Here is a 27,604-nt window from a genome sequence, read left to right as displayed (position 1 = left end):
ACTAGCAAAGGAATGCAAGCAACATGACATTTTAGAATTTTTATTCAAAGAAATATATTTGCACACTTATGATCACATTGATTGGTGTAGCTGGTGTTCTCCACCTGTAGACAAAAGCAACACTTAGAATAAACACCAAAAAAAAGGAAAATAAAGACCATTGAGGGTCTTGGGTCTTTTTTCTCCAAGTGTTTTAACAAAGACAAATGACACTCAAATCTCTTTTATTGAAATTTCTGATTGAAAAAAAAAGAGAAATCCTCCTCACCTTAGGGATCGGGACATCACCTATAAAATAAGAGGGGGTTAGTAAATTGCAACTTTAGTCAATAAAATAATGTGAGATTGGAATGTTTTGACTTGGATATATTACAATATAACCCGGAAATAAGCTGCTTCCGGTAGCCGGCGCTATCGCATTTCGATCTTAATCCATATGAAATACATATGCGTCTGACGAAATAGAGCGTGCTTTGTGTGTCTAAAATACAGAAATAGCACTCGTTACTGACACTGCGGCGTAAGAAACGATGCGCCAAATAGGCGTGAAAATACGGTATTAACCTCAGAGCAGAGTTCAGAGACGATGCATCATCTTCAAGTGGGCAACCTGGGAAGATCACCTGGTCCTCCAGGGTCTGGACATCACCATGGACCTGGTGCATGCAAAATAATAGAGCAAAAGTTATCATATACAGAGACTGGAGATTCAACAGATAGGTTTAGGTGGGGTTTTTTTTGGGGGGGGGGGGGGTAATTAGTATTACCTTGATACCTTGGCCCAGTCTCCTCTCCCCTCAAGGGTGTGCATGGTTCTGGACACACGGGAACAGCTTCATCTTAATTGAACCAAGCTATTTGGGAAGTGCAAACAATTATTACAGGAAAGAGAAATCTTAAAGTAAATGATCAAGATAAAGAATGAAAATAAGTTAGTGAGTGCTCGGTGCTAATTTCCCCTTTCCAGACAAAGTGATTCAATATACAGACTGATGTTAAAAACGAGAAAGTCGGCTTAACCATTTTGGTATCAATGATTTTTGTTTAAAATAGAATTACAAATTGGAAAAGGGCGTTTAGCAATCGCAGTGAAAACTATCATTACATTCAACACACCTTCACCTGGCAAACTGACCGTTGATATCTCGGCTTTGTTTGATAAAATGAAGTCTTCCCCCACGACTCAATAATGGAGAGAATACGGACAAAATACTTTTGAAGTCAAATGTCGTGAGGCTAATGCTAAGCTAGCTAGTGACATGCCAAGGAGCCCATACTTCAAATGTCGACGGTGTGTTCGACCTGGCAATAAACTAACAGATTTGTTGGCGTTTTGGCTCAATTGATTCCTAAAAAAATCTCCCGGTAGGGTGTTAAAAATGCACATAAGCCAGTAAATTGCTCTAGTCTAGGGCTTACCTCGTTTGGGTGCTAGTCGTTCGACCGACGGCATGGAAATGGCTGCACCAAAGGGCGAGGTGCTGCGCAAGTGCCTAATTTAAGCACCTGCGCCACCAGTGGGCGTAACCACGCCCATAGGAGGTGATTTGTCCTCCCGACTCAATGACCATGTTTGGAAGATGACGTACTATAGTCGCCATTTTTGTAGTCTTGATGCTGTAAAAGAGTGTGTTCGTTTTTTTTTTTATATATATAAAAAGCCTTACTTTGCATGGTCATTTAAAAAAAATAAAAAGCCTTACTATACATGGTCATTTTTTAAAGAAAAAAGCCTTACTATACATGGTCATTTTTTACAAATTAAAAAGCCTTACTATATACTATGTCGTATTTTAAGAAAAAAAAGCTTTACTATACTATGTCGTTTTTTTTAAAGAAAAAAAGCCTTACTATATACACTATGTCGTTTTTTTAGGAAAAAAACCTTACTATACTATGTCGTTTTTTTAGGAAAAAAGCCTTACTATACTATGTCGTTTTTTTAGGAAAAAAAGCCTTACTATACTATGTCGTTTTTTAAGAAAAAAAGCTTTACTATACTATGTCATTTTTTAAAGAAAAAAAGCCTTACTATATACCAGGGGTGTCAAACTCATTTGGCATCGTGGGCCACATACGGCCTAGGGAGATGTCAAGTGGGCCGGACCATTAAAATTATACCATGCTCTGCTATAAATAACCAAAATATCATGTCTTTCCTTTGTTTTGGTGTAAAGAAGCACAAGAACATTAGGAAAATATTGAAATTGAATGAACTATCCTTTTACAAAACATTTCATGAAACACCTCATATTTCCTTAGACAAATGTGCAATTGACTTTTATCATTCACAAGTATGCATTGCAACTGATCCCACTGATTGTACAAAGGCACAAAACTTTAATTGGTACTGAAAAATATAGTCATGCACTTTAAGATTAAATGAGACTTTTAAAGAAAGGAATTTTTAAACCACTTACACATACGCATATAAAATCTAAATGTAATCCCTGCATGCACCTTACAAACTAAGGAGAGTGATTTTAAATGTGTAATGAAGAAAGTGTTCGCCTGTCCTGTAAATCTGTAAACTTCATACATGAAACATACATACACATACAATACATACTGAAAATTTATGGAGTTGCTGCTGTTTTCAGTCTGTCTCAGTGATGCGGCTTGTCTTCTACTCTGATGGAAAGAGTGCGCCCCTTAGCGGATAATCCATGAATTGCAGCGAATTAAAAATATTAATTCCATGTCTTTTATGCATTTTTTTCCACTTTCAAATTATCCTGCGGGTCTGATCGAACCTCCTTGGGGGCCGGTTCCGGCCCGCGGGCCATATGTTTGACACCACTGTTTTAAATGAATGGTTGGTGTTCACATTGTTAAATAAAAGTCAAATAGGTGATATTGTAAGGAAAAGAAATAACTACAAATAACACTTACTCCTTTTTTACATTGTATACACTTGTAATAATAATTCATTTATTTAAAAAATAATAAAATGATATTCATATACTATGCTGTTGGTAAACTGTTGAGTTAGAATCATCACTTACTGTGACCCCTCTCAGTTCAAATAGATGAGACATCTATTGCCGTCAATGATGGCAAACGAGTGAATCAAATACCCCAAAAAAACTATAAATTCTTGAACCATCCTTCAAGCGGTTATCGGGGTTTTGAGATGCTGCAATTCAACGTCGTCGGTCTTACTGCTAGGCACCGCCTTTTTCCCATCCTTCCGGAATAGGATGGCAATCTCCTCGAAGCTCTTGCCTTTGGTCTCCGGCATTTTTAGGTACATGAAGAGGATGAAGCCGAAAAGGAGTCCGGCAAATAAGACGAAGACGTACACGCCCAGCCAGTTCTGATGGGTAAGTGATAAGTGACATGCAGTTTAAATATGTTTGCAATATAGTATTGAATATGTCACACAGCATGTTTTCCAACCATATTGTCAGTATCCTTCAATGAAGTAGTGCTAGAATTAGAATCACATTTGGCTGTATTTTTGGCAGCACACAAAATAGACCAATCAGAAGCCTGTATCTTGGTAGAGCAACCAGCTATGAAGGTATTAATAGGAGTATAATGGAAAATCTTCATGTATTCCCCATGTAATTTCAGGTCATAACAATGTAGAACTATTAACATCGGTACAAAACTAGCCAAACGGAATATTACATCTGTATATTTGGGATTCCCTGTTAGGATATTTACAAAAATGTTACAAAAATGAGCCATTTATGTTTGAGATCATTATTGGTATCTATGTACATTTTAGAAACTGCAATGTTTAGTTCATGTAACTTTAAATCAATAACAGATAATTATAGAACATTTAATAAGGAAATATACCTTGTAAACATCTTACCTGTATGTAGGCAAAGGTCATCCCTACGAGGAAGTTGCTGGTCCAGTTGCAGCAGCCCGCAAGAGCGATGGCCGCCGGTCGGGGGCCTTGGCTGAACAGCTCAGCCACAATGAACCAGGGAATGGGACCGGGCCCGATTTCAAAGAAGGCCACGAAAAGGAAGATGGCCGACATGCTGACATAGCTCATCCAAGAGTATTCACTCTGCAAGGGAAGCGATAAGAGTAGAAGAATGGTCGCCGTTTTCCAGGGTCGGGATCGATTCAACCTGGTAATTGAGGCCAATCGTCATGATGGCGGCGCAGATGCACATGCCACCGAGGCCAGTGAGCATCAATGTTCGTCGGCCTGCCCGATCCACTAGCGCCACCTAAGATACAGTGAAAAAGGACAGTTGACATTTTTTTTCACAAAATGTATTAAATTCATTATACCCAAGTAAGAATGGAAGAAGTTCACCATTTTGTGAGCAACCGTGTGAGCAAAAAAAAAAATTGAAGATTGTTTATAAAGCAACATTTCAGGAATTTACGCAGACATTTTTTTAACAGGGAGGGCTTTCAGTGAATAATCACGTTTCAGTTCAATGTGATCATTCCCTGTCAGTCCTCCCAATCAAAATGGATTGACATCTATCGCCATCAATCATTGGAATTAGTAGGTTGTTAGAAACAGGCTTTAAGATTCCAAAAAAACCAAAAACAAAAAAACTCACAGACACCAGAGTGAAGATGGTGTTGATGGCGCCAACGCCGATGGTGGCATAGACTGGCTCACTGACGCCAGCCCCAGAGAAGATGGCCGTGGAGTAGTAAAAGATCTACTAGAGAAATGTGACTTCTTACCCAAGTTAAGAGGGAAAATAGATGCTCAGCTCTCTGACCTTTTTTTCATAGCACTGAATGTGACCTACCGCGTTAATCCCCGACAACTGCTGGGACAAGTGCATCATGAGGGCGACAACGAGCTGCCGCCTGTATGCCGACGAGCGGATCTTGAGAGAGAATACCCACGTCATGTGGGGAAAGTGCCCCGGTCCAAATGTCGGAAGCGGAGACCAACCAAAGACCAGATGGAGACTCGAGGGACCTTGTCTGCCTCCTCCTTCTCTCGCCTCATTTCTTCCATATCTGCCCAAGCGTCGTACTGGCCCTTCAGGCGATGGAGACCTGTTGCAAAATACGCCATTGGGTAAAATATACCAACTTTTCCTATTCATTTTTCCAAATAACTGATTTGTGTTGAATCTCATGTTTCTATTTGGGGACTACATCAAGTTCATCCAAGATAAAATGCGAATACAATTTGAAAAAATAATGAAAGAAGAATTATTACATACTTTCCTTTGCCTCATCTTCCTTTCCCAGCACGATGTACAGATAACGCGGGCTCTCGGGACACAGCGGCAACAGGAGGGACTGTAACACGGCGGGGGCCCCCGAGAGCCCCAGTAACAGGGGCCACATGTCGTCATTACCCAGGATGAAGTCCAAACCGATGACCTGTAAACGCAGATTACACCAAGTTATTGTCATGTGTGTGTGTTGTGGGTGAGATCCTGTACCTGGCTGATGAGGATGCCAATGACAATAGCCAACTGGTGTAAAGTTCCCAGAGCTCCTCGGTAAGCTTTTGGCGCAATCTCTCCAATGTACATGGGCACCAGGCCAGACGTCAAGCCTGAAAAAACACGACATGTACACAAAAATTGGTTTGGAAGGTTAAAACAGACGACTCAGTATGCAAGTTATTTTGTCACAGTTTAACAAGAACTATGGTAAATTATTGTGCGATTAAAAAAAATCATGTAAGTAAAGTTGTCATTTTCCAAGGAAAGAAGGTAAAACACCAAGTAAAAACAGTTATTACAGGAGTGCATTCTGATTTTCATAGAAACAAAGCCATAATATAATGAGGTCCACGTAGAAAAATAGATGTGCTAATGTTTACCGCAGTAGAATCCCATGATGGCACGACCAGCGATGACCATGATGTGAGGCTTCCACATCTTACACAATCCCATCAGGAGGCCACTGGCCACAGCCAGGACATTTACCATCAACATGCCCTTCACCCTGCGTTGAACACATAGACCACATGCGTACACTTTTCAAGGGGCCACAACTGCAAAATCCCAAACCGCTCATCCTCATGCACATTTTCTCACCTGCCTCTCAGGTCGCCCACAAATCCCACCAGGAAGGAGGAGAGCACGCCACCGACCGAAAAGATGGCGACGGACAGAGACCAGTATATGACTACGTTGGGATGCGTCATTTCTTCTGGGATGCCTCGAGTGAGGAGGCTGTCGTTTGACAACGTGCGGGCGGCTTCCTCGGGCAGCACGCCTAGAGAGCGCCCATAGTGTCTTTCAATGACCTAGCATGTAAAATTAACCATTTGAGATCAAGTTCAACTCCAGATTAAGTCACAATCATTTCAAAGAGGTTTTTCAAACTATCTATTTGGATTAAAATGAAAGATCAGGCATAAATATCCCCAAATTATAATTACTTATTAAAAATTAAATAACAAAAAAAATGCTACTTAAAGCTAGATAGGCACTTCTTTTTCCTGTATTATTTCCGTTGGTCTTTTTTGGCGACACTCTGTTTTGCAACTATTCGGTCAATTACACAATGTGGCATAATTAATTCAAAATATATAAGTTACATGAACAAATTAAAATGACTTGATTAAGAGAGCCCAAATACCAAGAATCTAATACATTTAAATGAAATATTAAATGAAACTATTTACATTTTTTTTTTTAAAGGTCTCCTGAGGATGTTCTCCTAATCAGTTTATTTTATTTTATTTCCAGAATATGGCTAGGTTGACACAGCAGGATAATTGCAATTTATTTTATTTCTCCCCGTAATTCCGTAAACACTAGAACGTGACATGTTGCAATACGCTTGTGTGTAATGTCACGTGCGCACTCACTTCACTCTGTGAGTCAAAAACCTTTGCAAAATGAAGGGCTATCCCCCAAAAAATCTTGATAAAAAAAAAATCTGATTAAAAGAAAAAATGATCCAAACTGGCCATAATGCACTGCAATATGATTGGAGTAAATTGCAAAATCTGCAAAAGGTATTCGAGCTTACTCGTTGAGGCGCATTGATGACTCCCATGCTGTATCCAAACTGCAGGGAGCCCAACGCCGCCGTAAATATGGCAAACGCCAAAGTGCCCGTCACCTCCTGCGTAAAGACGAAATTTAAAACAAAGCATTTTTTTACACCTTAACGACACATATTGGAAGAATCCAAGCTTACCTTCCCTGGCTCCATTATCAAGAGTGCAAAAGTGTCAACGGGCAGAGTTCAGGCTGCAGGATAGCTAATCATCAATTACCATTGACCGGCCCCCAAGGTGTAATGATCCATGAACACTACTAAGTGAATATACTTTAAAAATATATATAAAACAGTGTATTAAAGGCCAAAAATGCAAACTAGCATTCCAAATGAATTCACTGGCTGCCATTGACAGTGACAGACGTCCAATTCTGAGAGAGGCTGGCAGCAAATGATCGCTCCAAGGTTATTACCCTTAAAATAAAAAATGAAGGAAATGTTGAGAACTAAAATTATTATGCTTATGCTTATTATTTTCCTTAAATGATATAAAAATTCTAAAGATAAGTGTATTTTGTCGTCAGAAAATGAAATAAGAACTGAAATTCAGGAAAAAATGTTTAAAAAATACAAAAAAAGATAAAGACAACAAACACCTTGCATTTTAACTAGTGAGATAATGGATATTTGTTTTATTCTAACTTATTTTTCAACCCTACAACTGACAAATATCCCCAAATATGAAAAACTAATTAAAACTAATACAACCTAAACTAATATTTTTTATTAAAATTCCAAACTAACAAAATCATTGAAATCCACTCTAAATTTGGGAATTAAAACAAACAAAATTAGAGTGGAATGTGGTCTAAATTATACTGTTATGAAACATCCATATTCAATCACAAATAATATAAACACAACACTAAAAACAAAAGCAAAATGCATGTTTAATTTGGTAAAAAGGCTGCAGGGGGGAAAAAACAGTAGCTGACACCATCAATCTTTTAGTTAATGATATACTCACAAGATGAACTGTGTGCTTTGCACAAAAAACACTCCCTATGGCTCAACCCTCTTATTTCTCTTAAAGTGCTACCAAATAAAACAAATCCCCATTGAAGGATAATAACTTTCCCCCCAAAATAAGACAGGAAGAACCAAAAAAATAACACACGCATATAAATTAAAAGATTACAGTGGTTTTATTTATTTCTGCGAGTCCTCAGTTTAATGCCTGGAATGAACAAACACAAACTTGCGTACACGCACACACATAACACGTCATTGTTCCTAAGCCAGTGGCTTTCTCAAAGTTAATATTCCTGACATCTTATTCCAGCAAAGTCATTGTTCCAGACAAGTTAATGACCAATTTCTTTCTTATCGATCGATTAATTTAGCAAACTTCTCGTTCCTGACAGGTTATTGTTGCAATGATTGCAATGCAATCTCGCAGAAAGGAAAAAAGAAAACAACAACAAAAACATACACAAGGCAACGTGGCTCTACTCTTGCATTTATTTCTCTTGCAGTGTGTCCTTTACAAAATAAAACCAAAAAATCCCCAAACAGGATGTTTAGTCTTTTGGAAATAAAACAGGAAGGAGAAAGATTAGCACAAATACAAAATAAAAGATTAGAGTGGTTTTATTTGTCTTTGAGAGTCTTCAAGTGTAATAGACCAACACACGCACGCACGCACGCACAAAGTGGGAAGACTGCTGGGCTTTTTATTGCTAAAACGTCAGCCTTTTTGTGCATCTACAGCCTTTTTTTCTTTTTTTAATACAGTACACGACGACATGTTGAGGTGCTCGTTAGTTCATCTTCACTAGCGATATTCACAAAATAACAAGAAATGTGTCAAATTAAGATTAAATAGTTGGCCACATTTGTATGCAGACGTTATTCGCGTTAAGGTCAATATCCCGATTTTTCTTTAAACTTTCAGAATTAATAATTACATGCGATGGCACAACAACTCGTCGCTTTTGGCTAAATCTCACTACCTCTATATTTAATAAAAGACATCAGGATGCTGATTTTCAATCAAAATTGTATTGTTTATCGTCATTTATTTAACGGTAATGACGTCTTTCAGGTATCGAAAGACCAAGTTTCCTTGCAAATGGAGCATATAAAGATGACATTTTTCCTTGCTATTCCAGTACTTCATAAAATAAAACACTGTTCAAGTCTTTTCCCTCTTCATTGTTTTCTATGAGCGTTTTCTTTTTTTTTGACATTTCTTTGCATAATAAGGTTAAAAAATACTTTGAAATGGTTATTGGCTGCATGTAAATGTGGCCAATGTTTCTGAGGTTTGGTCATGTTCTTGACCAGCGACTGTTCTTGTTCTTCATAAGCGACTTTCAATTACATGTACATTTACAGAATTATTATAAAATGGCAATTTAGGAAAAATGTATGATTCTGAGAGATTTTAACCAAGTTTTTTGTTTGTTTTTCAACTGACGGAAGCAAACTTTTTACCCCTGATTGATTATGAGTTAAGCCTTTCAAGGGAAACAGACAATATCTTCATCCTGAATGGAATGTCTTTTCTAAAATTCTTCTTAATTGGGAATTTAACCAATGAGGTCAACTCTCACAACTGTTTTGAATACAGGCATGTGATGAAAAAGTTTCAAACTGACACACTGTTGATTGACAGCTGAGATTTGATGCAGCACCTTTAAAGAGTGAAAGGACGACCAAGAGGAGAGCGAGTGAAGAGGATCGAAAGTGTGCCATTTGTTTCTTAAAGGGACCCGGACGACATCTTTTCAATGGGTGGGAGGAGGAAAAGGAGGAGGAGGAAGACTGTGAAGCGGTCAATGGGCTGCCCTGGAGTGGTTCAAGTCATGAGGGTGGCGCGACAGGAAAAGGAAGAAGAGGGAGAAAAAAAGTGTGCAAAGAGGAGGGAAGGAGGCTGGGGAAAGTGGGCGAGGCTATCACCAGTTCATCATGGAGCTCCTGTTGAGGGTCATGAAGAACACTTGGCTGCTGCCTCCTGAGCGCACCGACGCAAAGAACACCTGACCAGACGTACAAAGAGAAATTATTGGTATGTATACTAGCTTTGGAAATGTTTTACTGACATGTCGTATGACAAGAACTGCTTTCTTGTACCTGCAGATAGCTTGTGTGGAAAAAAACATACTCAGAGATGGTTTTCGGCAAATTCTACTTGATTTGTGACTATAGTAGTATGGTTCATGTTCCAGAAAAGATGGGGTTTTTTTTCTAAAAAAAGGACTTGCTTACTACGGGTTACATTAGCAAATCTATTGTTCTTGTTCTTGACAGTTGATTTTGGTTTAGTTATTGTACCTCCAGTTTGCTTTAGTATTATACTTATTGTTTCTGACAGATGACTTTAGCCAGGTTCTTGTTCCTGCAGGTTACTTTATCAAAGTTCTTGTTCCCCTAGGTCAAGGGTGTCAGACTCGGGTTGGTTCGCGGGCCGCAAAAAACGTCAACTTGATTTCACGTGGGCCGGACCATTTTAGATATAATATTTAGATTTTTTTTTGTAAATGGATTAAAAGAACTTGATTAAAAGTCCTGAATATTCAGTTTTTTATAGATCTAAAACAATGTTAATTTGAGCTTTTTTAAAAATATATTTTTAGATTTTACAAAATGATTTTTGAACTAAAAACACAGAAAAAAATTGATTAAAAAATGACAATTATTGATTTAAAAGGGGGAAAATCAGGAAATGTCATATACATCTATACTCTTCATTTTAATTTGATCCTAAAACAGAAAGTTGGCACTCATGCTTTACTTTCCCGGGCCACACAAAATGATGCGGCGGGCCAGATTTGGCCCTCGGGCCGCCACTTTGACACGTGCCCTAGGTTAAGCACATTTATTTTTCCTGACAGTTGACTTTAGCAAATGTATTGTTTTTGACAGGTGACCTAGTTACTGTAGAATACTTTAACAAATGTATGGTGTCTGACATTTGACTTCATTTACATTCTCCCCTCTCCTCGTTGTGTGTGCCCACCTTGTCGTTGCGCTCGCACAGGAACTTGAGTCTCTGTGCCCGCTTGTGCATGAAGACTCCGTCCAGGTGACCCGTCTCCACCGAGCGGATCTCGATGGCTTTTTCGCCCCAACCCATGATTTGATTGGAGTGGATGTAGGCTGAATGACATGACAGCGAGACTTGACTTTATGGCGGCAAACGAGCGAAGAGGCTTTTTAATTTTTGATTTTGCCGATGTTTCACTTACCGACAGAGGTGGGCATCTCCCCCCACTGCAGCACCACATCTTTGGTGATCCTGCCGTAGGTGTTGACGTAGACGCCCTCGTCTTCGTAGCACAGCAGCATCTCCATGCCGTCCGTCTTGGGCAACACCACGATGGCGTGCGGCGTCACCTGGCTCTGAATCTAACACGCATCAGAGGGAATCAAAAGCTGTCAACTGAAATCATCACCCCTCTCCGATTAAAACGCCCTGCTGGGTATTTAACGACCTATTTGGTGGCTTTAATCCCCTGTAAGTGTTGAGGCATCAGCCGCTTAAATGCAGCATTAAAGCCAAAACCCAAATGTGAGCAGGTATTACATAATTATACACGGAGGAATTAGTAGGGATAGCTGACAAAAAATAGGCACAAAAACGTTAAGTTTTACCCAATCACAAATCAGTAACAACAAACAGAAGTAAAATACAGCCAAAAAACTCATCTCAACCCATGAAAATCATAGCAAAGCATTATTCCATTTACGTGTATTTTCACAGTCATAATGACCCGTTTTATTTTTACGTGTTTGCCAATTTGTGAAGATAAAATATTTGACCGTTTTGAAACACCAAATTAGATATGTAATTATGTAAAAAAAAACATGGAAATTGGAAACAAATAAATGGGATTAAAAAAGTAATAAACCCAAAGTTAAAAACGAATACATTATAAGAACATATATTGTCTTTGCAGTAGTGATGATGATAAAATAAAAGGAATTCAAAGAAAGAAATTGAAAAATAAATTAAACTTGTCTAGTACAAATTTAAAAAAGAAGAAAATAGAAAGCAAAACACAGGAGACTAAACATGTATCGGTGCTTTGAATTACACGCTTTTGCTTTAGGGGTGAAATGAGTTTGATGACGTCGGTATTATTCTGTGCTACGTTATCTACAAGTGGACAAGTGCACATGGAAATGTGGCACAACGCTGTGCGTACAACTACGGCGCTTTTGGACTATGTCACTACGCATCTACACAGGCTACACAAGAGATGGATGGAAGAGGGCAGCGGGTCACCTTGCTCTCTTTGGCACACTGCAAGAAAAAAAAAGTTGGCAGGGAAGGAGTAGGAGAGAGAGAGTGGGTGCTTGTCAATAAAGCAGTGGCCTCACATTTCACAGCACTCCATTTCAACCAGGAGGCGCTAGCACTGACAGATCATCTTTCAATATCCACTGACAACGATAGACATCCAAGCCTTTTGACAGAGCGGCCATCATTCGCTGCCATCTCTCCCTGACCGAATGGATTTAATGTCTGAATGGTATCCCAGGAGCAAAACTGTTGTGGGATTTCTGAAACTGCTTTCAAGACAGTTTGTAGTAGTGTTTTATTTCATCAGGAAAAGATGTACTATTATATATATTATAAGTATTGAGTGAAAGTAGACCAATAACCATGGGGAAACTCAAATGAGTGTAATTTAAGGAACAATTATGATAAGTGATCTTACTTTTAATTCTTTTTAAAACAAAATAAACAACAGAAATATGTCATGCAGAGGAGTGTTCCATATTTTAAATCAACTGGAGTGTAATTTAAGGAACAATTATGATAAGTGATCTTACTTTTAATTATTTTTAAAACTAAATAAACAACCGAAATATGTCACGCAGAGTAGTGTTCCATATTTTAAATCAACTGGAATTTACTGAAGTAGTTTGAAATGAACATTTCAAGTAAACTGGGCTTCAATTTGACTTATAGGGAGTTGTATTTTTTATTTCTTTTCACATTATAGAAATGATGTATTTGCAGGTGCTGCGGTGTCATTTGGCGTTCAGGTTTTTGTTTTTGCCTTGGACTTACATGCGACGGGATGTAGATGTCGTAGGGGTTGCCCGAATCCACGTCGATAACGTGGAAGCCCACGCTGGAGCCATAGATGACTTTCAGCCTTTGGCCTTCCTCCACAGTCAAGTCCACCAGCTGTGGACGGTGCTGCAGCTCGGCAAATGACTGTCAGGGCAAAAAAAAGCCATAACTTTGTCTTTTGTTGTTTGGTTTGGCTCAAACCCATCTTACTGTCTAGCGTACCTTAAAGGCCATGAACTTGTGGTACGGCTTGGGAGCCCATGCGTAAATCTCCACTGAGTTCTTCAGCGCAATCACCAGAAACTTGATCCTCTCGTACTTAACTGAAACGCAATATGCATGCGTGATAAGCTTCCTACATTTGCCAAGGTTCCACATCCATATGGCTTACACTTACCAACTTTATAATGCACACATCCTTCGAGCTCTCCCACGGTGATCCAGCCTTGCTTCTTCTCCACTTCTGGATCGTTGTGCAGTATTCGGTTCCTCAACCACGACAGGTAGTAGACGCGTAACTTGTTCTTTTTCCCTAGAGCAACACAAAAGACACAGCAATGATTTTATGGACCATTAAATGAGTTAAAAATTAGCATAAAGTTTCAGCCCCATAGTTATGTGGGAAGCTTTAAATGATCCACATATTTTTATACTGTATTTACCAGACTATAAGTCATACTTTTTTCATAGTTAGGCTATGCCTGAGATTTATATTGAAGTTCAACTTGTGTCTTTTATTTTTTTTTTCACTTTGACTGCCAACAATGCATGTTGTGCTTTTTCCTAGTACTTTAACACATGTATGGCTAGAATGACCCATTAAAGAAGCTCAAACGAGGCCTACCGGATATAGTGACGAGCACATTGAGGCCCTCCAGGACATCCATCTGAAGAAACCGCCGCCTGGTGATCAGGTTATAAACTTTTCCCTGACCGCTTCGATCCAGCAGCATGAGGCCGTTCTCTGTCCCCACCAGTAGATTCACGCCTGAATGTTGTTACACATGTCAAGTGTGTAATGTCGGGGAGCGAGGGTTGGCGCTTAAGGTCACAGACGTACCCCAGAGCGCGGCGCAAAGGATCTCCGAGTTGAAACGTTTCTTGTACTTGCGGATCTCGGGCGTGTCACTGTGCGGCCGAATGTTGGTGGGATTCACATTGACCACCGAGATCTTTCTGGCTTCGTTGAGCCGCGCCTGTTCTTGCCGTAGCAACTCGTTGGCGAACATGGCTGTCGGAATGAAGGGTACCACAAACGGTTAATGAGTGGCCTTTTTGGATGCTCGACCAGTTGACCAACGCCCGCCTCACCAGCTGCGGAGTTCTCATTTTCATCATTCGGGGATGTTTGATAGACACGAGGGTCGACGAATGGGGTGAAGGACGCTTTGGAGCCACCCAGACCAAACTGGAAGGTAAAACAAACATGACAACACGATTTTTTTAAATGACAGTCGCTGTGTGCTCAATGCAAAAACAACTTATTGATAGAGCAGAACTTGTTCATCCATCACTTAGATTCCTACTAATGTGTTGAGAAAAAACAAGAATAACAACCTCGGGCATGTCACCCAATTCCTGCAAGGCGGAGGGCACAGCCGTGGGCGAGTTGCTCTGCCGCACCAAGTCGGGCAAGTTGCCGTGGTTACTGTGATTCCCAAAGCCGTTGCTGTCGGCGTGGCCGCCTCGCCTCTTCTCCTCGCCCTGCACGAGAGGAGGAAGGTCAACCGATGGCCGGCAATCAACGGACGGCGACATCTTCCGTCACCTCTCTCATGACCAGCGTGCCGTCCTTGGAGTTACTGTAAGGCTCTCCTGGGGAGTCCTCGCTTAGTCCTTTGTATGACTCATTGCTGCTTTGCACTGCTGGCCTACAGCGCATCACACAAAGATTCCCACACCCACGCAAGCCCATAATATTTACAAAGCCCAAATGACAGTGCCCAGCAAAGATATAGTAGCAACAGGACATGCTCGTGGGTTAGCTTACATGATGCGAGGGATGTCGCTGACGGCCACAGTGCCATCATTCCCAACCGTCTCGCCGTCCTCGTCGCTGCTATCCGACTCCTCGCTGGAGGACGAATAATCGGTCACCTATGTCGCCAGAAGAATTTTGCAGACATTTTTTTAATTGAAATGACAAGTATTTTTGGCTTATAAATCACACTGGAATGCTACAATAGGGAGGAGATGAAAAATATATATAAGAAATGGCAGTCTGTTAACGTAACTGTCTAATAATTATACCTTATACATGACTTATTTACCAATCTCAGCCTCACTTGAAATTATTACATCCATTCGTCTTAAGTCTGTCTTCTCAACATTTCAGTGTGAAAAAACAACTTACACAAGTCTAAAAAAAATATGGTATGTTATTTCTGTTATTCGGAAAGCTCACCTTGACTGGAGGCCGGCTACCCTCCTCAACCCTCAACTCTCGCAATTCCTTCGCCAGAGCGCTGAGGTCCTAGAGGGAGACAGACAATCAAAGTTGATTTACTTTTCCCACACCTCAGATGACCCATCGCACACTTTACATGGCAAATATTTGGACCATGGCAACGCTTATTAGAGTTTTTCCTGCTTGAAAGAATAAGAGTGGAGGTGGCAGTGGCGGTTCCGACAACACGGTGAAAGATATTCGCAGATGCTCAGATTCCCCATGTGGCACGTGCACATACAAACATGCACCCTCTGCGCCTCCTTAAATAAGGGAAAAGTGGGGAACTAAAGTGGAGACTAACCTCATCTATGGCTTTCTTATAGCTCTGAAGGATGGCGAAAGACAGACAGAGAGGCAGAGAACAGATTCGCTGTAGAATTTCCTACAATAAAGCGGAATCGTTTCTAAACTGTCATTGTATTTGGACTCACTGCAGGCCTGCTGGGTCTGCTCGATTCACGGCCCTCCTCCTGCTTGGGTTTGGCCTCCTGATTGGCTCCCAACGGTGATGCTTCTTGTGTGTTCTGACCTGTTTGGATGAAATGATGTATTGTGAATTTGAAAGTCATTGAAAAACAAACAAAAAAACTAATGTTTCCAATCCTAATTTTCTCATCAATACAAAAGTTGCAAGAGCCATTTTTTGTAAAAATCCTACGCAATAGGCTGCAGCCAAAGCTGTCCCATCTGTCACTGTCTTTCACTTCATGCGTATCGCCACAAACCCCTAAACTTTAGTTTGACATTTCCCTCTACGCTTCCATCTATCTTCTCTCATTCCCTGACTCCTCTTTCCACCCCCGAGGCTGACTGACTGTAACGATGCAAGTCGGACAGGTTGATCCAAGCAGAACTGAGGGAAAATTCCGATCAAGGTGAAAAGAGGGCTTGGAGGCCATTATGTGTTCAGGAAGTGAAAATGTACCTTTTCTTTCAACTGAGCCTCCCTGAGACGAGGGTGAGGAAGAAGAAGACGAGTTGGAGGAAGTTCGTTGCAGCATGGCGTCCAGAGAGAGCTCGGAACGGTGTAGGTCTGGGTTACTGAAAATAAAATAAGGAGAAAATTACTTTTACTTTTAAATAAATATATATGTATATATGATGCGAGGGATATTTATATATATATATATATATATATATATATATATATATATATATATATATACATACACATATACATATATATATAGATATATATATAGATATATATATATACATATATATATATATATACACACATATATATACACACATATACATATATATTTACATACATATATATACATACATATATATATATATATATATATATATATTCTTTCATTTTGCTTAGTGGCTCGATGTGTCATAGTGATGTTGACGTATTAGGTAAAACCATTTACCTAACAACACTCGCGCTTGAGTACGGCAGCGTGTATTTGAGTGCATGCTCCAATTCATCTTTAGCTCTAGCAATGCCGACTTTCTGTCGAGATAAGAGCTACAGTTTTCTACAACAAACCCTCTATGCTAGAAGGTTCCATCCAAAACTTGGGTGCCGCACAGAATAACAAGTTAAAGATAGCCACGATTGAGTGCTTCTGACAGATTTAAAAAAAAAAAAATGGATGTCCACTTTGTGCGAAAACCGTACTGCTATGCTCAGGCTTGCAGTTGCCATTTCATCAAGTACATTTGCAAAAGTAAGTTGGAGACTATGGAGTGTATAAAAGCAGGCTAATGATGTTCACCTTGCTCGAATAAGCTGAGGGCCCGTGCGAGGTCCCAAACCGACACCTCCGTTGGGGGAATTCTTTCTGACCAAGGCTGGGGAAATGGGGGCGGTCCTCTGGGGGATCTGAATGGACCGTTAATGGAACGATAATCAGCATTTTATGTGGAGAAACATTACACGGTAACCCAAGCAAAGTCATAGCGATTGGCATTCTCGGACCTTGGGCAGCAGGTCTTCCTCTCTCTGCCAGGCGGTACGATCCCGGTCATTGATGCGTAGCGGCGGTGTTTGAGTGTCTGGTGTCGGGTCAGAGTTCTGCCTTGGAATGTCGGACCTGGGTGAGCCCGCACCCTCGCCCAGGGCAGATACTTTCTGTTCCTGCAGGGACTGAGAACCCGACATGGAGCTGGAATGCGTCTTGACTGGAACAAGGTGGGCCATCTGAGACATAGAGAAAGAACTGAGTAAAACGGAAGAAGGAAATATAGTCAAGTGTAAGGCAAAATCAGGGTGGAAGATAAAGAAAAGCAAAAAAAAAACAATGAATGGAACTGTTAGGAACAAAAACCTATTATTGTCCGAACCCCGCTCAAAAAAATTTGCTCGCGTCACCTGCAAAAATAATAACTTTGGTTAAGTCACCTTTCAGTAACAAGAACTTTCATCATTTGCTGAAAATACCTCTGAGCAATTTGAACAACCACAAAGCGTCAGGTATTAAAAACCAATCAAAAGATCACAAACGGGTCATCCTCAAGGCACAAGTGTTCCTTTCGCACACCCACACACACACACCTGGGGTTCGATGGGACGATGGGTAGGTGGAGTTCGGGTGGCTTGCATGCTGCTGAAGGACTCAGATCGGGAAGGGAGGGAAGGGTCGGAGATCCGGTTAGAGACTTTGGGGTGCTGTGCTGGAGAACTCTGTCTGTTCATCTTAGACCTTTCCTCCACCTGACACACATACACACATACCATCGTCACTAGTATCCTAGCAGTGTTTGCTAGTAGTCAGATGGGATTTGGGGGAGAAATTTCTGCACCCATATAGTTTCATTTGGCAACATGAAGTCCGGGAACCATTTGGATTCTAAGAACGTGTTCCATCAGAGCAATTTAGCAATTTCTGGAGTCATTCAAAACCTCATGAAGACTGTGAAGACAGCTTTACTAAGCAACATTACACTTTGTAGAGATGTCTGTCGTAAGTAGACCCACAATAAAATCTACAGGAGCCAAGCCTGAAAAAAGCAGGTCAGCAATTCTGCTTCAAGGGGTAATTTTAGTCATTAAAAAAAGCCATTACAATGAATTTTGTCCAATATATAAATCAAATACACAGGGTCAGATTTTCATCAAAGGTAATGTGTGATGACGATCTTCCATATCTTGAGTCAGGGCTCTGCATTTGAGTCCTGCCTTAAATTATACTGTATGCGCAATGAGAACGATCCCCTGTGGAGGATTTCTTTAAATCCTTATGAGCTCATAATCTATTCAGGGATTATTCAAGATTATAACTTGGGTCATCACAACTACAGTATGCATGCGGCTCTATTCATGAGTCACAACTACAGCGACAGAGGCAGGGGACAAGCTCTGAGAAAAAAAGATTGTTAGCAGTCAGGACGAAGGAACTGCAAGGGAAACAAAATGGCAAAAGGTATTGAGAGGGTTAGCATCATCTCCTACAAAATTAAGAGAAAATTGTGTAAGTGCACGTCTATTGGAATCCTTTTGGGTATATATTTCGAGTCTTGGCACCCAAAAGATTTGTAAAAAAATGGACAATTACATCTTCGGAAATGAAAGGATTTTAAAAAGCAATGCCGGTACTAAAAGAGTAGAAAAGCCAAGTTCTTGATTAGATGGACTATATAGGTTGGCGATTTTCTGATTCTACGTCTACATCTATTCTACGGCGGGGAGTGAGTACGAGCTGCAGCGACGGTGAGCACTAACCAGTTTTTGGACCTGCACGGGACCCTTACTAACAACTTGGGAGACGTCGGCGTGATTGGGCGCGGAGAGGGGCCTGCCTGGGGACTTGTCTTTAGGATGGTCTCCAGGGGGGTCAGCTGCAGTGTTTGACTGTCTGACGGACACACGACCGGAAGATTCTTTCTCAGTGTTAGCAAGCTTCGTGCTAGGCTCCTTATTGTCTTCCTTAACAGCGGCCGGGCTGTGCTTCCTCTGACTGCGTTTCTGAGCCCTCAACTCTCGGACCTGCTGACTTATCTCCTGCTTTAGCTGTGGGTCAAGAGGTTCCCCAGGGTCTAGCGCAATGCGGATCTGCGGGACGTGCCCGGAGAGAATCTGAGCCCCGATGGATGGCGTACGTCTAGGGGTCTGATTTCGAGATTGGCCGTGTGAGGCCGGGGATGACGGCGGATGGTTGAAAGACTGGTGATGGCGCAGGTTAGAGCGAGGCGGGTTACCGCGCTGAACTTGAGCTTGCTGCGGCACCTGGGTGTCAAAGTCAGAGTGAGAAAGCGAACAATAAAGTCAACAGAAGTTAGGGCAGAGTTCCGAGTCCTGAGGATTCCTGTTAATGAAAATTGTTAGCATTAGAGAAGGCCACAGATAAAGTTTGGTCCCGATTGGGGTAGATAAGAACAAAGCCATCTCATTATACTGTGTGACCAGGCTTTGCCTGGTACTTCTACTGATCAGGCTCCTTGCACTTTGTCAAAATAAAACATTTTAAAACATTCCTTTTTTGCAGCTGCTACCTGGGGCTTTTGGTTGGGCAGTGCTTTTAAAGGAGTCAATTATTTTGACCTTAGTCAGCCAGCAAAGCTGAAGCCTTATTCTACACACCTTTGAAACACTAATCCAGTGCCTTCATCACATTTCGGTTGGATTACTGGAATGCACTTTCCATTGGAGTCAAAGAGCCCTCCCTCAAACAACAAAAAATGTTTGAAACACAGCGGGTTTCCTCTGAACTGGAACACCTAAGTGGGAGCATGAGACTCCTTCTTCCAGCTGGATGAGAACTCTGGAGTTTATTTTAGGATCAATCCTGGCCTCATATCGATCTGATATAACCTATTTCTGTCTCTTTATGTGTATGAAGCTTTTTATCACATACCTCTTTTGCCCAGTTTGGCTTGTCATTGGGATTAATGAGGTCTTTGTAATGGTAAAGCTGTTTCTTCTCCGCCTGCCGTCCCTCCTGCTGCTGTTGCTGCAGAGACACTAGGTAGGCCCTCTCCTGCTGAAGTTGCCTCTGCAGACGTTCGGCCTGCCGCTGCTCCTCCACCTGCTTGCGTTTGTACTCCTTTCAAGGAAGGAAAATAGAAATAATTGTCAAATGCAGAGAAATAAAAGAGGGACTTAATGGATGAACGACAGGATAAAAAAGGGAAAAAGCCACAGAGGTAAGAAGATACTGTATGGATGGGTGGGAATAAGTACAGTATTTTCTTGCACTAACTCCTGTGCAGTTTATATGGTGACAGATGCTTATTTAGCTTTTACTATGATGTTTAATATTTGTTCTTCAGTTGTATGCAGCTGCAGTGTGCGTTTCCTTTTCATGTATTTTTTGATGGTGCAACGTACTCAAGTAGTCTGAAATATATGGTAATCATATAATTTGAGGGATCTTATTCCAAAATAAAATTGGCTGTGACTGCAAAACCTAATGAGATTCCATTAGAAACAGCTTTCAGTATGAGACAGATCAAAATTACAACCACAGTAATAAACATGAATAACCTTCAAAGCTTAACCTCTCTTTTATTGGAGCTCATTAGACTAGTGATTCCTGACATTTATCGCAGGGCATAGGTCACATTAAAAATAAATCGTGCGGCATGCCACTAAATAAAATCATTTGGTTCGCTTCCACTGCCTCAATCCTAATAACTTGCTTGGTCTCGAGGTGGGGGCAAACCTCTGGAGGGTGATGGGCATGCAATCATTGACCTGGGTTACCATCAGAAGCGCTTGCTCCTGTAGAAGCTGCTGCTGGAGAATCTCTAACTGCCTTTGCTCTTCTTCCAGCTGCCTACGGATATACTCCTGAGCAGCGTGCGGGGAAGAACAGGAGCAACGTTGAGAAATGGTAGCGTTAGTGACATCTAATGAGGGGGACAAGTGAAGAAGGGGGACGTGGTCTGGAACTTTTGGGCTGGAAACGGTTCATTCTAAGGTGAGAGTTCTAAAATGTCTACGCAAGCCATATTTCTGCAGATTGTACCAACCTGCTCTCTTTCAGCATGCCGCCGTTCCTCCTCTCTGCGGAGCTGCTCCATTTCCTCATAGCGCCTCCTCTGTTCCCTTTCGTGTTGCTTTCTCAGCTCTCGCTCGCGCTGCTGCTGCTGCGGGGCAATAATTGGGCAACTTAGGAACAAAATACGGAGACGCGGGAAATTCGTTCGGAGAAGGTCATTTGTGAACATCCCTTGCCGTCAATAGCAGTAAATGAGTTCATTCATACGTAATGTTGGTGTCAGTAGGGGAAAAATCTATCAAAAATTCTAATTTTTAATCATTCTTCACAGAAGATAAAGAATATACTGTCGCTCTACATGTGTTGCGGCACCGTTTGTGATGAAATGGTTTCTTGACGGGTTATAACTACAGTGGTACCTCTACATACGAGCAGCTCTACCTACGAGATGCTCGAGATACGGGGAAAATTTCGAGCAAATAATTCGCTCTAGATACGAGAAAAATTTAGAGATGCGAGAAAGCCAGGTGGCCATGACATGAGAGGCTGTTTATCATTGTAGCGCACTGTCTTTTTTGCCGCATCTCTTTTGTGTATAACAGATATCTACGAGCACTGAACGATTTATTCAGACGAGTTTACGCTACACATGGACCAGAAAACGCACAACGCGCATGCGCGGGCAAAAAGAGGGCTTTCTGGGTAATGAAGTATACTCGTGCACACAACATCGATGGCCAATGGCACCCTTTCTCAGAATAAAATTTAATTACCCACAATCAATACGTGGGTAGGCGGAGCTGTTGCATTTCCTGCTTTTCCTTCCTTAGCCTGTTAGCTCCCTCAATCGCTCATTCAAGACTACTTCTCGTTGGCAAGTGGTCGTGCGTTATCCTATTGTGAGGACATTTGTGTGCATCATTTTCGGAATATTTTGAAGGGAATACAACAGAAAACAGCCCATCGATAGCGAACGTGAGGGTGGAGGCGTGGCAAACAGCTAACCCGCCCAGAACGAAGGTAAAAAAAATTAAAACAAAATTAGAATTCAGTTTTGTGTAAAGTTACATTAAACGTATGTTTGAGTGTGTCTGTATATATTAATTCAAGTTAATTTAAATGTGTTTGTTCGGTTACGAGTGCGTTGCCGTGGATAAATTTCCCCCGAACGTTTTTTCAGAGGGTTGGAACAAATTAATTTGTTTTTAGTTCATTTCAATGGGAAATGTTTGCTCGAGTTACGAGAATATCGACATACGAGCTCAGTCCTGGAACGAATTAAGATGGTATGTAGAGGTATCTGTTTAGCTTAAGATCGTATGTAGAGGTATCTGTTTAGCTTAAGATCGTATGTAGAGGTATCTGTTTAGCTTAACTTTAAACATCAACTCCGCATCCGGAGAAAGCGTCTAACCTCCTCGAGGCGCCTCCGCTGCTCCTTCTGCTCCTCAATGCGCTTCTGCCTCTCAGCCAGCAGCAGGCGCTTGTGCTCTTCATTCTGCTGCTGCTCCAGCTGCTGTCGTCGCTGCGCCTCCGACCGCTCCTTATTGGCCAACTGCAGGCGCAGGAAGTCACGCCGCAGGGTTGACTCGCCGGGGATGTTGATGATGGAGCTTGAGGTGGGAGGAAGCAGCGAGATGGCGAGTGATGAAACGCCACTTCAGAAAGAGTGGGGGGCTTTTTCCGTTGGCACTGACCTGGGTTCACCCGGTTCTCGTTCCTCGTCTTCTTCTTCGCTGCCACTGTATTCGTACTCGGTCTCATCTAACGAGTGAGATACACACGCAGAATAAAATTAGTCACCTGCTGAGATCAAAGCCGAGTTCCTGTTCACACGATTGTCACCGAAAGCCAGAACGCTTCTAACATTAGCAAATCCTCAAATCAACCCTTTTTTCTCCATTTCAGAATACAAAGATCACATTTCGCAGCGTGAAGGGCGCAAGACAAGGACAATGGACAAAAGTGAGCTTGATTTTAGCTTTTTTAGTCGCTTCTTTTATGTTTGGACATTTCTTGTTACATCATAATTCATATTATTTTTTGTTGTGATGGCTTCATATCAAACATCCCCAAATCATGCAAGGTAGGCTGGTTGAACACTCTAAATTGTCTCTAGGAATGAGTTTGAGTGTGAAAGCAATTGGCTGGCGACCAATTAAGGGTGTCCCATGCCTACTGCCCATAGTTGGCTAGGATAGGCTCCGGCACCCCGAACATTTTAGTCATCTTTTTCCTATTATTGTGATATTCTAATACAGTACTTATGTATTTTTATACAATACTTCAGGACATCAATCTGTTATCGTTTTTCTTTACCATTTTCCAACAATTCAATTTTTTTACATACCATTCTCAGGTATTTCTTTTCTTATTTGTTTTACCCGCTTTGTGAGAAATGTACAGAAAAAAAGAGCTTCTGCAATAAAAATAAAAAATAAAAAAATCTGGCATTTCTATATATCATCGACCGGCCTGCAGCGCTTGTGTCGTGAAGCGATTAATCTGCTTGGTAATGACGCAGAAACGGCGTGTGTGGCAAGGCCATCATTCGGAGCGATTTAAGCAGAACTGAGGTCTGTCATTGGATGTTTACCGTGTGACAAAGTTTGAGTCCATTATGTCGTCCTCGGGGCTGCTTTGCTACAATGAGTCTTAAAAAACATGTTTTAAAATAAACATGAATTTGTTACTAAGGATAAGTGGTTTAGAAACACTTTCACTTCTGACTCCCAGCCTTCAGAAAATGACCGATTTTAGAGAGAGCTTATTATTTTAGGCTCCTTTTTGAAACTCACCCGACTTTGGTGCAGTTAAGTTAAACCTTTAGAGGGCTGGTGTCTATGTTCATTCATTCATCATTCATTCATCTTCCATACTGCCCATCGTCGAATGGATTGCGGGGGTTGCTGGAGCCAAACCCAACTGTCCTCGGGCGAAAGGCAGACTAAACCCTAGACTGGTCGCCAGTAAGTGGTAGGGCACACAGAGAGACAGACAACCGCTTACACATTTTTCAGCAAATCTCACCCCTTTCGCCTCGCTTCTTCTTGGTGCGGTCAATGTGGTCCTTGAGCTGAATGCGGACCTGCCTCTCGTTGGGAAGGTCCCTGATGAAGGGGTGCTTGAGGAGCTGTTCTGTGCTGGGTCGTTGGCTGTGGCTCTTCACCAAGCAGCTCTCGATAAATAGCTGGAACTTCTTTGACCTGTCCACGCAGTCCGTGAAATAATTTGGGTACGCAAGAATCCAGAGTAATCATTTAAACAGTGCAGTTGAACGCATTTCTCACCATTTCTTTGACTTGAGTCTTGGTGCCGGGTTTCGTGGGATGAGGAAGAGGGCTCTCATGGGGTGCATGTCACACAGTGCTGCAGGGTCACACGTGAAACAGCAGAATAGTCAGTCATGGTTTTTCCTCGTATGATGGCAACCTGCTAAATGCTGACAAATTTTTTAATACACAACAGAATTTGAGCATGTGAAGCCATCTTCTATCTGCTAGAATAAGTCATAAATATCAGTTAAAAAACGCAATACGTTTTGTTATTACCTGCCATTTGTTTTAATCAGCATCTTTTTAAGTTGTTACTAGGCAGAAACAGTATTGTTCGCTATAGTGCAAACTTTTTGTTACGGTAAAATATCAAGAACAAATACAGAATATCGATGCACTAATCAGTTTTATATCAGTTAGAATATAAAGTACACAATAATAATGATTCCAATATTTTGCAGAATGGCAGGGCAGAGCAATTCTAATTCCAAACGCCCTTCAAAAATGACAAATTTAAGACCAATCCAGTTCAAGTAAAATTGTCGTCAATGGCATTGAATGAGTTAATGAAAAAACAGGTAAGCAATGGCCTTGCATATGGAACATATAGAACACTTATAGAAGGGACGTTGCTTACGTGGTGCTCCTTCAGCCATCTCGATGGCCGTGATGCCCAGTGACCATAAATCACTCTGCAACGAGACAACCACATCAGTCCAGAAGGTGACCCCCATCACGCCATAAACCGCTAGTCCAATAAGAGAGGCCGCCGCAGCACCTTGAAGTCGTACGTCGCGTCGGGATTCTCATCGCAGGCGATCACCTCCGGCGCCATCCAATACGGCGTTCCAATAAACGTGTTCCTCCTTCCCACCGTACGATCCAACTGAGCCGAAACGCCAAAGTCCACTACGAGGAGACCCTTACTGTCATTTTTGGGCTATAAATTGTTTCATAGTTTGGCTGGTCCTGCAGCTTTTGTATTCTCTTGTGTGAATTATATACAAGTATTGAAATATGTCATTATGGGGGCTTAGCTGGTTGAACGCTCGGAATTGCCCCTAGGTATGAGCGTGAGCGAGTGGCTGGCCCATAGTTAGCTGGGATAGGTGCCAGCACCCCTGCGACCCTTGTGAGGATACGCGGTAAAGATGAATGAATGCATATTTTTAAGTATTATTTCACTACACAACAAACGAGTAAACATAAAGTAATGTATTGTGCAGTGTTGTTTGGATGTGTAACACTAACATACTTTAAACCACGTGTCAAATCATTTTGTGTGGCCCGGGAAAGTAAATGATGAGTGCCGACTTTATGTTTTAGGATCAAATTAAAATGAAGAGTATAGATGTATATTACATTTCCTGATTTTCCCCCTTTTAAATCAATAATTGTAATTTTTTAATCAACTTTTTCAGTGTTTTTAGTTCAAAAACCATTTTGTAAAATCTAAAAATATATTTAAAAAAAGCTAAAATAAACATTGAACTGAATATTCAGGGCTTTTAATCCAGTTCTTTTAATCCATTTATTTAAAAAAATCTAAATATTATATCTAAAATGGTCCGGCCCACGTGAAATCAAGTTGACGTTAAAGTGGCCTGCAAACCAACCAGTCTGACACCCCTGCTTTAAACCTACTCATCCTGGTGTTATTAATTGGTTAATATTATACTATGACTGGCATTTTAATATCAAATCTGTTGTTGGTCTCGATATAGTTTAAAAAAATACATTTCTCCCCAAATTTCAATTTATGGTCTGGAACCTAGGTGTCAAACTTGCAGCCTGGGGGGCCTGATCCGGCTCGTTACATTATTTTGTGTTGCCCACCTAACAAAATTAGCTGTTAGGTTGTGATTGAAACAAGGCTACCTTTTGGAAGGAATCCCAAACTGTGATGACAGTAACAAAGATAACTTTGAAACCACTCATCCAGAGTGACATGTTTTTTTGCCCTCTTCTTCATGATGCTTATATTTACTGGTGGGAGTGACTTCTAGATCACAGAAAATGTCGCCACCTAATCACATTAACCGTTGCCTTGCACAATTTTCAAAGCCTATTTATACCACTCCGCCCCGACCAACCCGTGAGAAGCTTTTACATGACACCACCCACCTAGTTTGACTTCGGCGTTCTCCGTCAGCAGGACGTTCTGCCCCTTGATGTCTCGGTGGATGACCTTGTGCTGATGGAGATGAGTCAGGCCCTGAACACACAGACATGGGTACACACACACACAAACACATACACACACACTCATTTAGTGAAGGACGCCAGAGCCACGAGCCAAGTGGAAATGATTACCAAGATGGAAAGAGCCTCATTTTCAAGAGGACCTCATATCCTTGTGTCCCCGACCACCACCTGAATAAAAGCTTTCCTTAACTCTTTCGCTGCCATTGACAGTGAGTACAAGCAACCCATTTGACATGGCAGAAAACGATCACGTTTTAGAATGATGGCAATCAGTGTATAAGTCTTGGTTGGTCGATTTTGCGGAAAATTTAACATTGGTGACTTCACGGGCAATTTCTGTGCAGCTAAAGAGCTCCTAATTTATATTGAATTTTTTTTTTCTTGCCCGGACACAATTTTACACAATTAAGTGCAACTTCATATTTTAGGTTCTCCCAGGTAAAATGTCACTAACAAGACTCAAACCAAGGACCAACAAGCTTATTTTTTTTCTTATTTCTAGGCTTCCAATAGATTTGGACAGAGGGTGTTGGTTCAAAATGATTATATGGCTTTTTCTTTCAATGGCAGTAAATAATTTCAAAAAGGTAATGACAGCAATTTTGCCCCGGTGAGCCGATTACTTTTCGCAAAGTGCACATTAGTTTTCTTGAAAGGAACTCTACTGCAGACGCGGAGCGATAAATGATGCAGTCATTAACTTCAAACACTGATAATAGTTCAGAGAAGGATGTATATGACACGCAGAAAGAAAGTAATGTGTGTATGTGTGTAAGTATATGTATAT

General features: G+C 41.2%; 2 protein-coding genes and 1 long non-coding RNA gene across 25 annotated transcripts in view; 1 reads left to right on the top strand and 2 right to left on the bottom strand.

The window, feature by feature from the left end:
- Nucleotides 1–24: 24 nt before the first annotated feature.
- On the bottom strand, nucleotides 25–7,223 carry slc2a2 (solute carrier family 2 member 2). Its single transcript, XM_077621098.1, has 16 exons — nucleotides 7,105–7,223; nucleotides 6,934–7,029; nucleotides 5,991–6,202; nucleotides 5,774–5,898; nucleotides 5,388–5,503; nucleotides 5,163–5,325; nucleotides 4,886–4,992; nucleotides 4,737–4,817; nucleotides 4,539–4,643; nucleotides 4,092–4,193; nucleotides 3,824–4,027; nucleotides 1,420–3,316; nucleotides 768–854; nucleotides 374–656; nucleotides 269–288; nucleotides 25–104 (listed from the first exon to the last, which is right to left on the bottom strand). The coding sequence occupies exons 1-12, from the start codon at nucleotides 7,117–7,119 to the stop codon at nucleotides 3,110–3,112; spliced, it is 1,533 nt and encodes a 510-aa protein (XP_077477224.1). The 5' UTR covers nucleotides 7,120–7,223; the 3' UTR covers nucleotides 25–104; nucleotides 269–288; nucleotides 374–656; nucleotides 768–854; nucleotides 1,420–3,109.
- An 865-nt stretch (nucleotides 7,224–8,088) lies between these two features.
- LOC144089454 (TRAF2 and NCK-interacting protein kinase-like) overlaps nucleotides 8,089–27,604 on the bottom strand; it is a 42,734-nt gene continuing 23,218 nt past the window's right edge. For 2 of the 23 annotated variants that reach the window (XM_077620290.1, XM_077620289.1), the window contains 31 exons: nucleotides 26,737–26,827; nucleotides 25,391–25,521; nucleotides 25,250–25,304; nucleotides 24,628–24,706; nucleotides 24,368–24,543; nucleotides 23,035–23,101; nucleotides 22,752–22,950; nucleotides 21,369–21,485; nucleotides 21,091–21,186; nucleotides 20,252–20,440; nucleotides 19,120–19,623; nucleotides 17,953–18,111; nucleotides 17,377–17,598; nucleotides 17,174–17,280; nucleotides 16,369–16,484; nucleotides 15,875–15,972; nucleotides 15,745–15,768; nucleotides 15,399–15,467; nucleotides 14,985–15,091; nucleotides 14,763–14,865; nucleotides 14,552–14,698; nucleotides 14,306–14,402; nucleotides 14,055–14,225; nucleotides 13,839–13,982; nucleotides 13,392–13,526; nucleotides 13,217–13,317; nucleotides 12,989–13,138; nucleotides 12,197–12,214; nucleotides 11,157–11,316; nucleotides 10,928–11,067; nucleotides 8,089–9,947 (listed from right to left, as the gene is read on the bottom strand). In XM_077620290.1, coding sequence (XP_077476416.1) covers nucleotides 9,864–9,947; nucleotides 10,928–11,067; nucleotides 11,157–11,316; nucleotides 12,197–12,214; nucleotides 12,989–13,138; nucleotides 13,217–13,317; nucleotides 13,392–13,526; nucleotides 13,839–13,982; nucleotides 14,055–14,225; nucleotides 14,306–14,402; nucleotides 14,552–14,698; nucleotides 14,763–14,865; nucleotides 14,985–15,091; nucleotides 15,399–15,467; nucleotides 15,745–15,768; nucleotides 15,875–15,972; nucleotides 16,369–16,484; nucleotides 17,174–17,280; nucleotides 17,377–17,598; nucleotides 17,953–18,111; nucleotides 19,120–19,623; nucleotides 20,252–20,440; nucleotides 21,091–21,186; nucleotides 21,369–21,485; nucleotides 22,752–22,950; nucleotides 23,035–23,101; nucleotides 24,368–24,543; nucleotides 24,628–24,706; nucleotides 25,250–25,304; nucleotides 25,391–25,521; nucleotides 26,737–26,827 — 4,056 coding nt within the window. In that variant the 3' untranslated portion in view covers nucleotides 8,089–9,863. The remainder of the gene's footprint in view (nucleotides 9,948–10,927; nucleotides 11,068–11,156; nucleotides 11,317–12,196; nucleotides 12,215–12,988; nucleotides 13,139–13,216; nucleotides 13,318–13,391; nucleotides 13,527–13,838; nucleotides 13,983–14,054; nucleotides 14,226–14,305; nucleotides 14,403–14,551; nucleotides 14,699–14,762; nucleotides 14,866–14,984; nucleotides 15,092–15,398; nucleotides 15,468–15,744; nucleotides 15,769–15,874; nucleotides 15,973–16,368; nucleotides 16,485–17,173; nucleotides 17,281–17,376; nucleotides 17,599–17,952; nucleotides 18,112–19,119; nucleotides 19,624–20,251; nucleotides 20,441–21,090; nucleotides 21,187–21,368; nucleotides 21,486–22,751; nucleotides 22,951–23,034; nucleotides 23,102–24,367; nucleotides 24,544–24,627; nucleotides 24,707–25,249; nucleotides 25,305–25,390; nucleotides 25,522–26,736; nucleotides 26,828–27,604) is intronic. The other 21 variants (XM_077620291.1, XM_077620292.1, XM_077620293.1 and 18 more) reach the window with 21 other exon arrangements.
- LOC144089456 (uncharacterized) lies at nucleotides 18,732–23,413 on the top strand. Its single transcript, XR_013305078.1, has 3 exons — nucleotides 18,732–19,107; nucleotides 21,169–21,316; nucleotides 23,246–23,413. It is a non-coding gene; the product is annotated as an uncharacterized LOC144089456 (long non-coding RNA).

The sequence above is a fragment of the Stigmatopora argus genome, chromosome 15, assembly GCF_051989625.1.
Source record: "Stigmatopora argus isolate UIUO_Sarg chromosome 15, RoL_Sarg_1.0, whole genome shotgun sequence".
Classification (NCBI taxonomy): Eukaryota; Metazoa; Chordata; class Actinopteri; order Syngnathiformes; family Syngnathidae; genus Stigmatopora; species Stigmatopora argus.
This window is presented reverse-complemented; position numbering and strand designations above follow the sequence as displayed.

Coding starts and splice junctions, on each gene's coding strand:
- slc2a2 (XM_077621098.1), bottom strand. Junction 5,504..5,773: donor CATCATGGGATTCTACTGCG/GTAAACATTAGC, acceptor GTGTTTTTTCAG/GCTTGACGTCTGGCCTGGTG. Junction 5,326..5,387: donor TTGGCATCCTCATCAGCCAG/GTACAGGATCTC, acceptor CTGCGTTTACAG/GTCATCGGTTTGGACTTCAT.